The sequence below is a fragment of the Dendropsophus ebraccatus genome, chromosome 1 (genome assembly GCF_027789765.1).
Source record: "Dendropsophus ebraccatus isolate aDenEbr1 chromosome 1, aDenEbr1.pat, whole genome shotgun sequence".
NCBI lineage: Eukaryota > Metazoa > Chordata > Amphibia > Anura > Hylidae > Dendropsophus > Dendropsophus ebraccatus.
The window spans coordinates 32647861-32663825 of record NC_091454.1 but is presented as its reverse complement, the minus strand read 5'-3'; the positions used below and the strand labels follow the sequence as shown (position 1 = coordinate 32663825).

Below are 15965 nucleotides of genomic sequence, written 5' to 3'. Positions count from 1 at the left end.
TGCAGTTAAAAATGTTTTAAATGTGCCTGGAAAAGGGGACATGGCTAATGCTTAAGTATACAGTATACAGTACAGAGAATTAAAGGGAAACTATCAGCAGGTTAGAAGCATCCAACCTGCTGATTTGCTTCTATAGTGCACCGGCACTGACGATGAAGGTAATTTTTTTTTTTACATTTATTCTCTGTACCTTTTTTGGTAAGTTTGTTATTTAGAAGATACGTAAATGGGATAAATAGTGCTCTTGGTGACGGGTCTAGTACCGATCCACACTAGCCGCCCCTCCCTTCTAGTAAATATTCATCTTTTACAATGCAGTGATGACTGCTTGAGTGACGTCCCTGCAGAACGCTGCCCCCAACATTATTAGGAAGGTGGGTCGGCCGGGGTCAATCGGTGTATTGAGGGTGGTAGTCCTGCTTTCAGTGCACCAAACCACTTTATTTACACATGTAGTTCCTTAAAATGGTGCTGAGGTTCAATGTAAATAACTTACCTTCATTCTCTGTGCTCATTCTCAGAATAAATGGTATTGACCTGCTGATAGTTTTTCTTTAAAAGAAGAACCATAAAGCTTAAAGGGCAGGCAGTTTTAGAGTAGCCAGCTGTCCCGTCATTTGACTACATGTAAGTGGGAAGGATGAGGATGTAGGAGAAATGGGAAAGTGTCATAATATGTACATTGGGAAATGGTGAACATTGACAGTCACATGGAATGACTAACATGTTGAACTTCAGAAACAGAAAGTGATGGGGTGCATTATGAAACTCTTGCCATTAAAGCAAATAGAATCTCTATAAGATATAAAGGTATCACTCCTAAAATACTTTGATCACAAGTATTTACCACGATAAGATTATAGAAGGGAATGTATCATCTGTGCTTGTTCAGGTTTCAGTGCCATCGTCTGTCGGTAAAATATTGCAGAGGATGCTCTGTTTACCATTTATAGTATTTTGTCATGCACTGGTCTGCACACTGCTCTATTTCACTCCTTGCTGTGTTAGTTTGATTCGACCACACCCGTCTGTTTCTCCTGCTGACTTTTTGGGGGGGCTGCAGAAGGTTAAGCTACTTGTGATTGACAGTTCCTTGACTACTTAAGTTCTTTCCTTACCAGTCTGTGATCTTTGTGATCTGGATGTCTAAAGGCTGGTCCAACCTAGCCCTGGGCCGGGTCTATTTTGAATTGTCTGACCTCCTGTTTTCTGCTGATTTAGTACCTTTCTGACAGATATCTGTATAACCTTCTTCAGTATTTGTCCTGTTTTGTCTCTGTGTGCAATTTGGCGTATGTAGGAAAGTTGACCAGTTGTAACCGCCTGGGATCAATTTGGCAAGAACAGCTGAAGGGGGCCTGACGCCAGGGCTCACTGTTCTGTCTTTCCTACCTATTCACCCTGTTTGTACATTTCTAACAAGAAAGTTATCAGTCATCAGTATTAATCCATTAGACAAGGTTAGGTTATTACAATTGTAATCTTTTTTTTGTAATTTTTAAGTTTATCAAGTTTTAGTTTATGTCTATTAAATATTCTTTGGAAAACATTAGCAATAAGACATGTATTGTTTAGTTTTTACCCACTGCTACATTTATGATATGGTAAAATAATAATATTATGATAACACTAATAATAATAGTTTGAGAATAAAACTTGAACATTTTAACCCCTTTGCGTCAGAAATCCATATATATATGTTTCTACTGCACATACCCCGTGCAGTAGGAATGTATATATACGTTCCTACACTGACAGGGGCTTTATAATGAGAGCGAGATCGCACCAGAGATAGCGATCCCGCTCTCATCTGTTTCCAGCGCTGCAGGTAATAAGAGTCAGCTGCGATCCCACAGCCGACTCTCATTAACCCCTTAAACAGCGTGATCTACAGTGATCGCAGCATTTAAGGTGCTCAGTGACAGATCATGCATCTGTCACTGAGTGATCGGGACCTGCGGGGGTCCTGATCGCTTTTGCCAAGAGGCGGGGGTAAGCTCCTTACCTCCGTCCTGTCAATTCGTTGATCTATGTGTAGAGTCTGCTCTCAGGCAGGCTCTATACATAGATCGCCGATAACACTGATCTATGCTATGCTATGGCATAGCATAAACCAGTATATGCAATCTAATGATAGCATGTTTTACAGTTAATAAAAGTGTTTAAAAAAATAAAAAAGTGTAATAAAAAAGTTTTGAAAAGTATTAAAAAAAACCTTATGAACCCCCTCCCAGTAAAAGTTTAAATGACCCCCTTGCCCATTATAAAAATAAAAATATAAATAAATAAACAATCATATTACATATCATAGTGTGCAGAATTGTCCGATCTATTAAAATATAACATTATTGTTCCCGCACAGTGAAAGGTGTAAACGGAAAAAAGAAAAACGCACCAGAATTGCTGATTTTATCAAATTATACATCACAAAAAAATTAATAAAGAGCAATCAAAATTTTTCTGTTACACCAATATGATATTAATAAAAACTAGAGATCATGGCGCAAAAATTGACACCTCAACCAGCCCTGTAGGTGGAAAAATAAAAGAGCTATGGCTCTTAGAAGGCGAGGAGGAACATTGCGTTAATTTGACCCAGACTTTTGTGCATTAAAGGGCTCTGTCTTGAAGGGGTTAAGAAGGCTACTTGCAGATGTTCAGAATATTAGTGTGAATAATTTGAATAAAATGATTAGTATTGTAAAAGGTATGTGTAGTAAGTGTAACAAAACAGGCTTTCACCAGTTACTTGCAGTACCTCAATTTGGACTCTGAGTGCCGCCATTAGACTGTAGTATATTTTACTGTAGAAAAATAGGAGAACTAATGCAGCCTCACAGCACAGATCTCTAGAAAATCCTGCACTAGCTCTTTAATGCATATTGCATTGTGCTTTATTCTCAAGAATCCTTTGGAATCTTACAATTCCCCTTTCCCTGATCTTTTATATTAAGAATTTCTGCAATGAAATATAACACAAGATGCAGAGGGACACAAGAGACGGTGATATGGCAAGTATTATTTTATGTCATCTTATTTTACTGCAAGAATATCTCAGGCCAATTACAATACTCAATACCTGAGGAAATGAAAAGGGGAGCTGTAGTTGGGAATGTGGCAAAGGATCTTGGAATAAATGTTAAGGATCTTGTATCTAGAAAATTCCAGATTGTTTCTCATGTTACAAAGCAATATATCAGCATTCATATGGAGAATGGAGATTTAATTGTATCAGATAGAATTGATAGAGAAACATTATGTGGAGCTAAACCGAGCTGCTTTTTACACCTGGAAGCTGTGATCGAAAACCCTTTGACTTTTTACACAATCACTATAGAAATCCAGGATGTGAATGATAATTCTCCTACATTCTCCAAGAAATCTTTTGAGATAGGAATTAGTGAGTCTTCAGTTCCCGGAGTACACTTTTCATTAGGAAATGCAGAAGATCCAGATCTGGGCACAAATTCTATACAAACATATACTCTTTCTGGAAATGAATGGTTTAGTCTCAGAGAAAGAACTACGAAGGATGGGATTAAATATCCAGAAATTACATTAGAAAAATCATTAGACAGAGAAAAACAGAGTTTCTATGAATTAATTTTAACAGTGTCTGATGGGGGTAAACCTCCTAAAACAGGCACTGCTATAGTTAAAATCACAGTTCAAGATGTAAATGACAACTTTCCCAAATTTATGAAAGACACCTATGAAATAAGATTACCTGAGAATGTACCTGTTGGCTACCTAGTGGTCCATTTAAATGCAACCGATGAAGATGAAGGTTCATATGGGTCAATATCTTACTCATTTAGCCACATACCTAAAAATGCAGACAGGGTATTTTCTATAGACACCTTAAAAGGCGATATTACTATAATCGGAAGTTTGGATTATGAAGCATCAGATAGCTATGAAATGACTGTGGAGGCTAAAGATGGTGGAGGTCTTGTTACAAATTGCAAGGTGTCTATACAAGTGATTGATGTGAATGATAATGCTCCAGATATAACAGTCACCACTCTGGCAGCAACAATTCCAGAAGATTCTCCCCCTGGTACTGTCATAGCAATTATTAATGTCCACGATCTGGATTCTGGGCTGAATAGTGAGATTATTTGTCAGATCTCAGACATAAAGGATTTCCAGCTGTTACCGTCATCCAGCAACTACTATAAACTTGTAACTGCAGCTAACATGGACCGAGAGAGGAATTCTGTATATAATGTCACAGTTCAGTGTATGGATAAAGGATCTCCTCCTCTGTCTACCAATAAAACCATTCAGCTGACTATTTCAGATGTGAATGACAATTATCCTGTTTTTGAGAAAATTAGCTACATTGTCTACATTATAGAAAATAACCAACCTGGGACCTCAATACACAATGTTGTCGCTTCAGATTTTGATCAGGATGACAATGGGAAAATTACATACAGCATTGTGAACAGCAACATAGATAATATTCCCGTCACCTCCTATGTCTCCATAAACTCAATGACCGGGGTTCTCTATGCCCAGAGGTCATTTGACTATGAACAGTTGCGGGAATTTCAGTTCCAGGTGATGGCTAAAGACAGTGGATCTCCTCCTCTAAGCAGTAATGTCACAGTGAGGATATGTATCATTGATAAGAATGATAATGCTCCTAAGATCCTCTACCCATCAGCAGACACTGAGGGATCAGCATTATTTGAGTTTATTCCTCACTCTGCTGAGAAAGGTTATCTAGTCACCAAAGTGATAGCAGTGGACGCTGACTCTGGACACAACGCCTGGCTCTCCTATCACTTACTACAGGTTCCTGACCCAATATTATTTGGAATTGGCCAATATACTGGAGAAATAAAGATTGTGAGAGATCTTCAAGACTCTGATAACTTAAGGCAGAAACTTGTGGTTCTGGTGAAGGATAATGGAGTCCCATCTCTCTCATCTACAGTTACTTTGAACTTAGTTGTGGCCGAGAATTTTCAGCAAGTTGTGCCGGAGATCAGAAAACAACCAACGAATTCAGATAGTAAATCCCCTGCAACTTTCTATCTGGTGGTATCCATAGCCCTGATCTCCTGTTTATTCATTATAACCGTTCTCATCGCTGTCATCTACAAATGCAGAAAGACTCCCACCCCAACAAGCTATGGAGCGTACAGCAGAAATGTGTATCCTCAGTTCACCCTGGGATGTCCTTCTGAGATCAGTGATACAAGTTTACCTTTCCCATTCTCATATGATGTGTGTGTGACTCTGGACTCAAAGCAGAATGAAATTGCTTATCTGAAACCGGTGCAGAACGTCCCTACAGACAATCTCATAGACACTGACAACCCAACAGAAGGGAATATTTGTGCAAGCACCGACCTGCCTCCCAGCAATATCAATCAGGTATTTACATAGACCTGTTTTTTGTTCTTATTATTGTTCTCATTATTATTATATTCTTTCTTACATTTCAGTAATGGATCATATTCCTCTTGGGCTTCCATTACTAGTGGAGGTGGTCAGTATTATATCACTGATAGTTTTGGGTAATTTTGATTTGGACAGAAAATTTGTAAATAAGATTTGGAAACAATGAGGCCCGATTGACTTGTATGGGAACATATTGCAGAGCAAGAAGGGCTAAAAAAAAGTATTGTAGGAAATATTCTATTTATAACTTATATAACTTATAAAGTTATAAAGTCTGCCCACTAGAAAGCTAGAAAGAATGCCCACATCATCTACGCGATGTATTTTTTAGGTATGCTACCATGTAAGAAAAAGTAGTTATTCTACTATTTATATACAGTATTTATATTGCTGTTTTCTTCCCTGAAATATACTGTATGAGGTCCCAACCACTGAATCATATATAAATGAACTTGGCAAGACAAGTTCTTTGGCACAGTTCAGTTTAAAAAGATCATCTAGACCTACTCTCCCAACTGCTACTATCTGGTGTTCCTCTGAGTAACATACACAAATCCCATTAATTATAATATGACCTTTGTGTGATATGAGCTGGCTGTTGTGGCATTGCCCTGGTGCTTCTGGACAATTCATTTAAGCCTTCATATACAAGGAATGTATTAAACATTTATACAGTATTGAAACGTAGCTGTTTTTTTTCCAGAAACACCTGGTTATATGTGGTATTACAGTTCAGCTACATTCACTTAAATGGAACTGAGCTGCAATACTAAATGCAAACTGAGAACTGGAGAGGCACGGTTTTTGTATGGTTTTCTAATACTAAATATCCAATTTGGTAAGAGTATATTAGACTGAGTTTGTATTGTAGTCTATGCTTTTCAATTGTGTTAATGCCGAAGGGCCTTACAATGTCATGTAACTATTGAGTGGAAAGACGTGTGCAAATAGAGAGACAAGCAGAGCCCACAATATGTGGGAATGACTACTTCACATACACCAGAGAATGCAGAAAACTTTAGCTCTTTGGTAATTTCATGGATGCGAAAGTTTCTAGCAGAGTTGTACTTAAATATTTTTTGTTACATTGTCTATCTATCTGTGTCAACCTCAATAGTGATGCACTAAGCCAGTGGCATCTGCCAGTCAAGCTGCCAAACACCTCAAGTGCTTTACACCAAATATTTAACATTGAGGTATATTTGGTGCTCAGTAAGCAGGGCTGTCGCTGGCTTACCCGGGCAAATATCGAGGCCCACAGCGGCTCTAGGGGCCCAGAGAGGGAGAGGGGCCTGGCACTGTAATATTCAGCCCACTCACCGTACTGCAGGTTGAGCAGGCTGAACATCAAAGGAAAGAGAAGGAGTGGGACCTGTCAGCTTCCTGCACAAAGAGAGGGGTGAAAGACCTGACCACATGCAGATCCTTGAGGGAGAAGACTGAGCTGTAAGTGCTGTGTGTACAGTATGTGAGTTTGTCAGTCAGTCAGTAATGTATGTGTCAGTGTCTGTGTCAGTAATGTTTCTATGTCAGTAAGTGTCTGTGTCAATAATGTGTGTTTTAGTCAGTGTCTGTGTCAATAGTGTGTGTTTTTATATGTTAGTGGTGTCTCAAGAGATTGTGCATAGTGTGTGGATGATGGGATGATGAGTGCATAGTGGATTGATGGATGAGGGTCTCACTGAGGGTCAGCAAAGGGCCCACAGATACCTGGAGCCAGTCCTGTAAGCAAGGTTTACGCTCAGGCCCTGGCCTTGGCAGCATTCAATAAGTGTGTGGTTCTTCTTTATCAGCCATTATCACGGTGTATTTTCTATAAGCATCCAATAGCTTAACCTATTTGGGGGAGATTTATCAGCCTACTAGAAAATTCTCATTTTTGACCATAGCAACCAATCACAGCTTAGCTTTCATTTTACCAGCGCAGTATGAGAAATGAAATCTCCGCTCTAAATGGTTGCCATGAGCAACAAAGAGAATCTTGTGATACAAAAGCTTAATAAATTTCCCACTCCAGCCCCAAATTTGGCATGTAAGTACATTGGGTGTCGGGAAGGCTTTAATAATTGTTGTGACCTTGCTCAACATTTACATTTGAGCTTTCCTTTTACCAAAGCAGACAAATGAGCGCTCTGCTGTGATTGGTTTCTATGAACAACAAAGAAAACCTTAGCTAAAAAAACCAAAAAAAAACAAACACAATGAACTTCACCATTCAGCCCAAAATTTGTCATGTAAGAACATTGGCTATCCTGTAAGGTTTTGCTTTAACCACTCAACCTCAATACAATCCGTCAGCTGCAGTTCATGTTCCAAACTGCTGACACTATTAAATAGCTGTTTGGTAAAGGAGACACATGGTACCATTCACATGGCTGTGCTTCCATAGCATAGAAAAATGCTTATATACTCCAGTGCAAAGTGTCAGAGAGGCTTTCCTAGACGCTTAATCTGCTGCAACCTGGAATACCTCCTCACTCCCTCTCCCATCCTTGACCTCGCTTGAAGATAGGCTTGCAGCTGTCAATTAAGCATGGAATATGGATGTGAAGTTGAGGTATTCCAAAAGCTTCGGAAAGCCACTCACAGATATATGAAAAGTCCTGGGTGTCTAATTGGAGCACTTGGAATGTGATTTGCAGATGGCAGATGTTTGAGGGGAATAAAGAAATTTGGTCTATACATTGGAAAAAAAAGACCTTTTTGGTCGCAGTATTAATCCAGTTGCAAATACGTGCAATTATGACTGACCGTTGGTTAAACTATTGTAATGATTTGTGATGCTGAAAGTTTTGGAAATCAAACCACAGGATTTGTGACCATGATACAGTAGGTGGGGCTTCACAGCAGTTGCGTCTAATTTTTTGGCTGGGGAGGGGGCCCAACTACTGTGAAGCCCGCCATAGGTGACACTGTCCACTGATGTAAATTTAGAGCAATTTTAGAACAGAAACAAGACACATACAGGTTTTATATAGGTATATATCGAATGTGCAGTATCTAAGCTTGTGAATGTTGAGAAGAACCATGCATAAAGTAAGGGGGGGGGGGGGGGTGACAATATCACTTTAAGCTAAATCAGGTCCAAAGCCAATGACTGCAATGTGCTGGTATACATCTGGACTTTGCATGTTTCTTGCATTGACAATCGTATGCTGCCTGCTTCAGAGTTGTACCTTTATGTATCTGCAATTGGCAATAAAATTATAATTGCCAATGTAGTTTATCAACATAGAGTCCTATGACTCCATCACTACCAGTTTGGCTGTTTAAGTGTACTTTTTTTTTTTTTAACTTTTGACATTTCAGAGAGACAGGTCAAAAGTTTTGATCGGGGGGTCTGAGTGTTTAGAACCTTACGGATCGTAAAAACAGATGGCTTCTTAGACTCATGACGTGACACAGAGCTGGAGGAGGACCGTGCTGAGGGAAAGCTTCTTCTGGCTTGCTCTCATGACCGGCAAGGGCTTGAACACTCAAAACTTTTGAAATGTCTCTCTAAAGTTGTTTTTTTTATTTTTATATTTTTTATTTTTATCGACAGTGACACTTTAAACATTATTGAGGTTGAAAATGAAATAAACAGTGTATAACTGTTAGGGTATATAGGACTATTAGTGATTTCTCTTTTAACAACAAGGGCATGGATTGGCATCCTGGGCACCCCTGGAACAAATTCAATGAATGCAAAATATATTTAAAGCCTGAGAAGATTTCTTAGTACTTTATTCTAACATTTATTGCTTTTTTAACTACCTTGTAACTAGTCTAATTCTATTGATGATGATGACTGCTAAAGCTACAAGTACAGTAGCTGCTGTGTTATTTGAGAAAGATTTTTTTACTTTATTAGTAAGAGGCCAAAGGGAGATTTCTATTAAAGGATATTGGAGATATATCTGTCTTAAGACAAATATGACTATGATGATGATGATGATGATGATAAAAACAATAATAATAATAACAATATTGATCATCATTATCATTAACATCACCTTATAAATAGATGCGGTTAATACTAACTTGAAGCTATATATATATAGATTCAGTTTTACTGATTTGCACAGTCTGCATCCTGTAAAGGAGTTGAACAGCCCTTTTTTAATTTTATTGTTGTAAAAAAAAAAATATATGTCTGGTATACAGCTGTATACTGTGAGTGTAGTATAATACCTGTTATCTTGCTACTACTGTTTTGCGCAGTCTGTGTCCTGTAAGGGTGTTGACCAGCCCTTTAATTTTATTATTTTAAAAACCAATTATATATCCGGTATAGAGCTGTATACTATGATTGCAGGAAAATACTTGTTATCTTGCTACTGATGTGTAGTTTTCGTTAATTTTCGTTATTACGTATTTTACACTGCACCTGATATGATACATTCGGAAGTGCATACTGCTAGACCAAAATGTACGCTTCTACTTTTATAATTTGTTTGTGAATCTTTGGCATAGACTTGGGAAAATTGGGATGTTCGCTCATCACTAGTGTTAGATGCACCCAGGCATGCTTCCCCTGCTGTTCTATATGCATTCCAGAGGTGTTGGCATCATTTCCTGAGGTGTCATTGTGCACTTGGTGACCTCCTATTGGTCAAATATTGATTTCCAGGTCCCAAGTATTTTTCTCCCATAGACTATTATGGGATTCGATATTCGTTCAAATATACAAATATCGGGAGCTATTCTAAAACGAATCTCGAATTATCGAATATTTCACTATTCGCTCATCTCTACTTCTGTAATATGCTTGCATGTATATTATCATAAAAACATTCTGTGATATAACCATGCATAACGTATATTTTGTAACACAGTGAAACTTTAGTAAATTCTAGAAAACTTTATTAAAATGTTCATTATATTTGCTTGTATAATAAAAAATAAAGAAAATATAATCAATGTGTAATACAATTCCTTTAAAAATGTAATGGGTAAATTATTTGATTATAACTTACTTTAGTATAAAAATTTTTTTTTAAGAGAATTGAAATAGAAGCAGACTATGTACATGTGTAAACATTTTAATTCATTAGAAAATAGGAGAATAAATAGAATAGAATTTAAAGTTTAACTTTAAAATGTAGAGAATTCAGAAAAAAGAATTACATATAAAATTATATTTGAATTCAGTAAGTAGTAAGAGTATTTCCATTTGATATCACTGTAGATTTCAGAGTTGCTGTTCCTTCTACAGCCTCAGAGCGCCACTGTTGGACCATAAAAGTTATTTTGGTTCAAATTCTACAAAGCTTTACTATAGTGACACAGAACAAATCTGCAAAACACAAGACTGGATATAACAGATACCTGCAACCTGCATTTTCAACTGGGAATTTAAAGCCAATTTGGACATCATATATTATACTTTTCACTGCGTGAAAGGAGATAAAAGAGGTTCGATGGAATGGAAGACATGTTATACCCACAGAAGGACAGTTACATGGCAGGTATTATTTTACTTGATTTTTATTACATTGACAGAGACTGCAGCTCAGCTTCAATATTCCATACCAGAGGAACTGAAGCATGGATCTGTAATAGGAAACATAGCAACTGATTTAGGGATAAGCTCAAAGGATTTGTCATTAAGAAAATTCCATATTGTCTTCAGAGGGAAGATACAGTATTTCAATGTTAATTTAGAAACTGGGGACATAAGTATTGCAGAACGAATAGACAGAGAAGCAATTTGTGGTATGAAACAGACTTGCTTTATAAGCTTTGAAGCTGTGATTGAAAACCCTTTACAATTATATACTGTGAAGTTGGAAATTCAAGATATCAATGACAATCCTCCAAATTTTTTAAAAAACAGTTTTGACATAGTGATCAGTGAGTCAGCCTTGCCCGGAGTACGTCTGGCTTTGGAACATGCACAAGATGATGACCTAGGAACTAATTCTGTACAAAAATACCAAATCAGTGATAATGAGTACTTCATGTTAGAAGAAAAAGTAACAGATGGTGTTAAATATCCAGAACTTATTCTAGAAAAAGCGCTGGACAGAGAGAAACAAAACCATCACCAACTAATTTTGACAGCTATAGATGGTGGACAACCTCCAAAAACAGGAACTGCCTTTATAGAAATTTCAGTTCATGATGCCAATGATAACTTTCCAAAGTTTAGTAAAGATACATATCAGATAACATTAAATGAGAATTCACCAATTGGGTTTCTGGTTTTGCATTTGGATGCCATTGATGAAGATGAAGGCTCCAATGCACAAGTAACATATTCATTTGGAAATGTTCCAGAAAGTGTACGGAAGATGTTTGCTGTGGACCCTTTAGGTGGTAATATATCTATTATAGGAAATTTAGATTATGAGATGATAGAGGAATATAAGTTTACAGTGGAAGCAAAAGATGGCGGTGGTCTTGTTGCTCATTGTAAGGTGTCAGTACAAATTATTGATGTCAATGACAATCCACCTGAGATAAAAGTTACATCTCTCACCACTGAAATTCCAGAAGATTCTACTCCAGGTACCGTTGTAGCTTTAATTAATGTTCATGATTTAGACACTGGAGACAATGGGAAAGTCTTCTGCCATATTTCCGAGAAGATGCCTTTTCAGCTAGTATCATCTTCTCCAAACTACTACAAACTAGAAACAACCGCAAATATGGATCGAGAGAAGGCTTCTGAATATAAAATAACAATTATGGCAGTCGATAAAGGAAATCCTCCATTGTCAACTGACAACACAATTCAACTCATGATCTCAGATGTCAATGATAATCCTCCTCTTTTTGAGAAACAAAATTATATTGTATACATTCCAGAAAATAACCAAGCAGGGTTATCAATACACAGTCTATACGCATCTGACCTTGATATGAATGACAATGGCAAAATAACATATTACATTTTGAGTAGTAATATTGAAGATATACCAGTTTCCTCATATGTCTCCATAAACTCAATGACTGGGGTTCTTTATGCCCAGAGATCATTTGACTATGAACAGTTGCGGGAATTTCAGTTCCAGGTGATGGCTAAAGACAGTGGATCTCCTCCTCTAAGCAGTAATGTCACAGTGAGGATATGTATCATTGATAAGAATGATAATGCTCCTAAGATCCTCTACCCATCAGCAGACACTGAGGGATCAGCATTATTTGAGTTTATTCCTCACTCTGCTGAGAAAGGTTATCTAGTCACCAAAGTGATAGCAGTGGACGCTGACTCTGGACACAACGCCTGGCTCTCTTATTATCTACTACAGGTCCCTGAACCATCTTTATATACAATTGGACAACAAAATGGTGAAATCAGAATATCTAGGGACCTTCCAGACTTGGAGTCTTTAAGGCAAAAAATGGTGGTATTGGTTAAGGATAATGGATCTCCTTCTTTATCATCTACAGTAACTTTGAACTTAGTCGTAGCAGAAAGCTTCCAGCAAGTGGTACCAGAAATAAGACGTCAACCCAAATTTACAGAATCACCAACTAATACAACTTTCTATCTAGTTGTTTCTATAGCTCTGATTTCTATTATATTCATTGTGACTGTAATGGTTATAGTAATTTCTAAATGTAGAAAAACAAGTACCCCAACTTCTTTTGGAAATCTTGGTGGACATGTGTATCCTCAGTTCACCCTGGGATGTCCTTCTGAGATCAGTGATACAAGTTTACCTTTCCCATTCTCATATGATGTGTGTGTGACTCTGGACTCAAAGCAGAATGAAATTGCTTATCTGAAACCAGTGGAGAACGTCCCTACAGACAACCTCATAGACACTGAGGATTCAGCAACAAAAGATGGTTCTCAGACAGCTGCTGTGTTACCGGTAAGAATAATTTACAACTTTTTCTTTATTATTAGTCATTTTTTAAAGTTATAGAAAACACAACCCAAAGCTGTTATCTTTCCAAAGCTTTGATTATTTTATAAATGTTTATCAGTGTTTTTTTTTTAGTAGACTGTTAAAGCCAGGAATCATCAGAGTAGGAGGAGCAGTAAAAAATTTTGTTTAAATACTTTAGTAACTCATTTAGTTCTAAAGTGTTTATATAGTATTCAGAGGTAGTACCCTTTCACAATGTGTGTGTTTGTGAACATATATGTGTGTGTTTGTGTGTATGTGTTTTGGTTCCTGATATTTGTAAATTTTCTAAGCGCTGATTAACCCCTTAACGACCACAGGCGTTTATTTACACCCTGAGGTCGTTAAGAGAGTTCAGAGGGGGGCCACGCGGTGACCCTGCTCTGAACTGCTGCGATCCCGGGTGCTTTATGCAGCCGGGGATCATGGCTATTAGCAGGCACGGTCCGATCGCCCTGCCCGCTAATTAGCTTTTTAAATGTAGCTGTATGTTGTGTGTTTTTTTTTCAATCTCACCCAGTGCGTCTCGCTGCCTTCTCTCTCCATGTTGGGAACTGCCTAGAGCAGGAATGGGGAAACTTTGGCCCTCCAGCTGTTGCAAAACTATAATTCCTATCATGCCTGCCGGGATGGCTGATCAAAGGGGTGGCAGCAGCTCTTGTATCTTGTCTCTTCGGCATCCCTAACCCCTATACTGTTCCTCTTATAACATTGAATTTTGCAATAGTTTCTCTTGATTTATTTTCAGTCTTTGAGCAATAGTCTCAAAGTTGCAAACAACAGTTGCCACAGTGTTTGTTTGAAAACTAGCGGGGTTAGGTACTAAAATTGTATGTTATACTGTATTTCATATGTGTCATAGACTACATAAAATGTGTTCTAAATAGGGTTGCTATAGAATATTTGTATATGGGTTTTCTGTTGTTTATCTACTTTAAAGTTACCTGTGATAACCAAAAACTTTTGATATGTCAGAGAATCATATCAAAAGTTTTGATTGATCGGGGTCAGATTTTTGCCCAAAGACTGACATGATAACCTACAGTGATAGCACTGAAAAGAATTGACAAATTTTTGGGAACTCTGGAACAAATTTGACTTGCTTCTTTGTTAAGTTAAATATAGCTCCTAAAACTTAGTAATAATGTGAAATCATATTTAGTCTAGACATCAAAATGTGCCTATTTATACTTAACAGATTATTTGGGAGTATACTATTATTGTTATTTGGTTGTATACCTGATCCATTTGGCAGCTATGCACATTCTCACTTAGGCCCCCTTCACATGTTCATGGCCATTTTTATGACCAGACAACACTAATCAGGAAGCCTTTCAGTGTTTCCTGACCGTGAAAACGGAAGAGGAAAAAAAAAAAACACACACTTACTCACCTGCTGCAGGTTGCAGCAGTGCTCACCTCCGGCTTCTCCCTTTGTCTTCTGGCTTTTCAAGCCCACAAGTGGCGATACTCATGCACCGCAATGCTGGAAGGGGAAAGAGCAGCCTCTGATAGCTGGAGGGCATAAGGCAGCCAGAGGAGTGATTGACATTCAAGTACAGTCACAGTGACATTCTTAGGAGCACATGCAGTTAAAGGGCCAGCATCACCACCCGGCGGTACTTGCCCAGGTGCTGGCTCTGGCCTAGACTGCCAAGCAGTACATCCAGAATTCCAGACAGTTTCTGTACATGCATCTGGAACTGTCCAGAATTCCAGATGCACCAATAGGGTTCTGGATAGATTTTCCTGATGTGTGAAGGAGGCCTTACTGGTTACTTTATGCACTTTTTAGCACTTAAATGCATTTGATATTGCCCTCCCTGGAGAGCTAACCACTTGGCATCTATTGTATGAATTGTGTTTGTTTCTTGTGCTATATTCCAGTAAAGATTTTAATATAATGTATTGTTAGGTGCAGTCCATTTTCTCAGCTCAGGTGTTGGCTTTTGGATACATATGTGTACAAGCTGTGAGGACCAGCACTTATTGTGGGGTGTGAGCCCATGTACTGTGCACACTATTATTATTACATTTCTTATTAAATGGATAAAGTGGCTAAAGTGCTAGGGTTACATTTACTTTGCCTATAATGTTATTCCAAAAAGTGACTTTAATGTTATTCTAAGAAGAAAGTTAACTTGTTAAATCTAGAGATGAGCGAACCGGGTTCGAGTCGATCCGAACCCGAACAATCAGCATTTGATTAGCGGTGGCTGCTGAAGTTGGATAAAGCCCTAAGGCTATGTGGGAAAACATGGATATAGTCATTGGCTGTATCCATGTTTTCCAGACAACCTCAGTGTCAGGATATATAGGACCAGCAAGACAAAGGACAGGTGCAGCCCTAACACTGGCACCCACCCTGCTGCATCTGCCTACTTGCCACAGCAGTCCTAGCGACAGTGGACAACTTGTCGGTGGTCCCTACCCTATATAGTGTGAACACAAAACAACAGACAGGACAAACGCAACACAATACAGAAAGGTCAGAGGTCCAAGTCAGCAACAGGAGGGCTGCGCAGTACAAAACGTAATCCAGGAGTATAGTCAAGTCCAAAAGCCAAAGCTCTGGTAACCAAAAATACAATGCAGGGAAAACAGCTAGATCAAGGAACACTATGAAATAGGCTCTATCTCAGGCAAGGAACATGAGACAAGTGAGGATACTTATGCACCCTGTAGTCCCAGCCCCTGACATGATTGGGG

General features: G+C 38.2%; 1 protein-coding gene across 1 annotated transcript; it reads left to right on the top strand.

Moving 5' to 3' along the window:
• The first annotated feature begins 2964 nt into the window (after window positions 1-2964).
• On the top strand, window positions 2965-15258 carry LOC138778681 (uncharacterized). The gene is made up of 4 exons (XM_069956486.1): window positions 2965-5388; window positions 5747-5768; window positions 10900-13220; window positions 15172-15258. Exons 1-4 carry the CDS (start codon window positions 2965-2967, stop codon window positions 15256-15258), a joined length of 4854 nt encoding a protein of 1617 aa, XP_069812587.1.
• Window positions 15259-15965: the final 707 nt, after the last annotated feature.

Excerpts from the sequence above, each read along its gene's own strand:
- LOC138778681 (XM_069956486.1), top strand. The coding sequence starts at position 2,965 with ATGAAATATAACACAAGATGCAGAGGGACACAAGAGACGGTGATATGG. Across the intron at positions 5,389-5,746 it reads CTCCCAGCAATATCAATCAG|GTATGCTACCATGTAAGAAA; the intron begins GTATTTACATAG and ends TGTATTTTTTAG. Across the intron at positions 5,769-10,899 it reads ATGCTACCATGTAAGAAAAA|AGACTGCAGCTCAGCTTCAA; the intron begins GTAGTTATTCTA and ends TTACATTGACAG.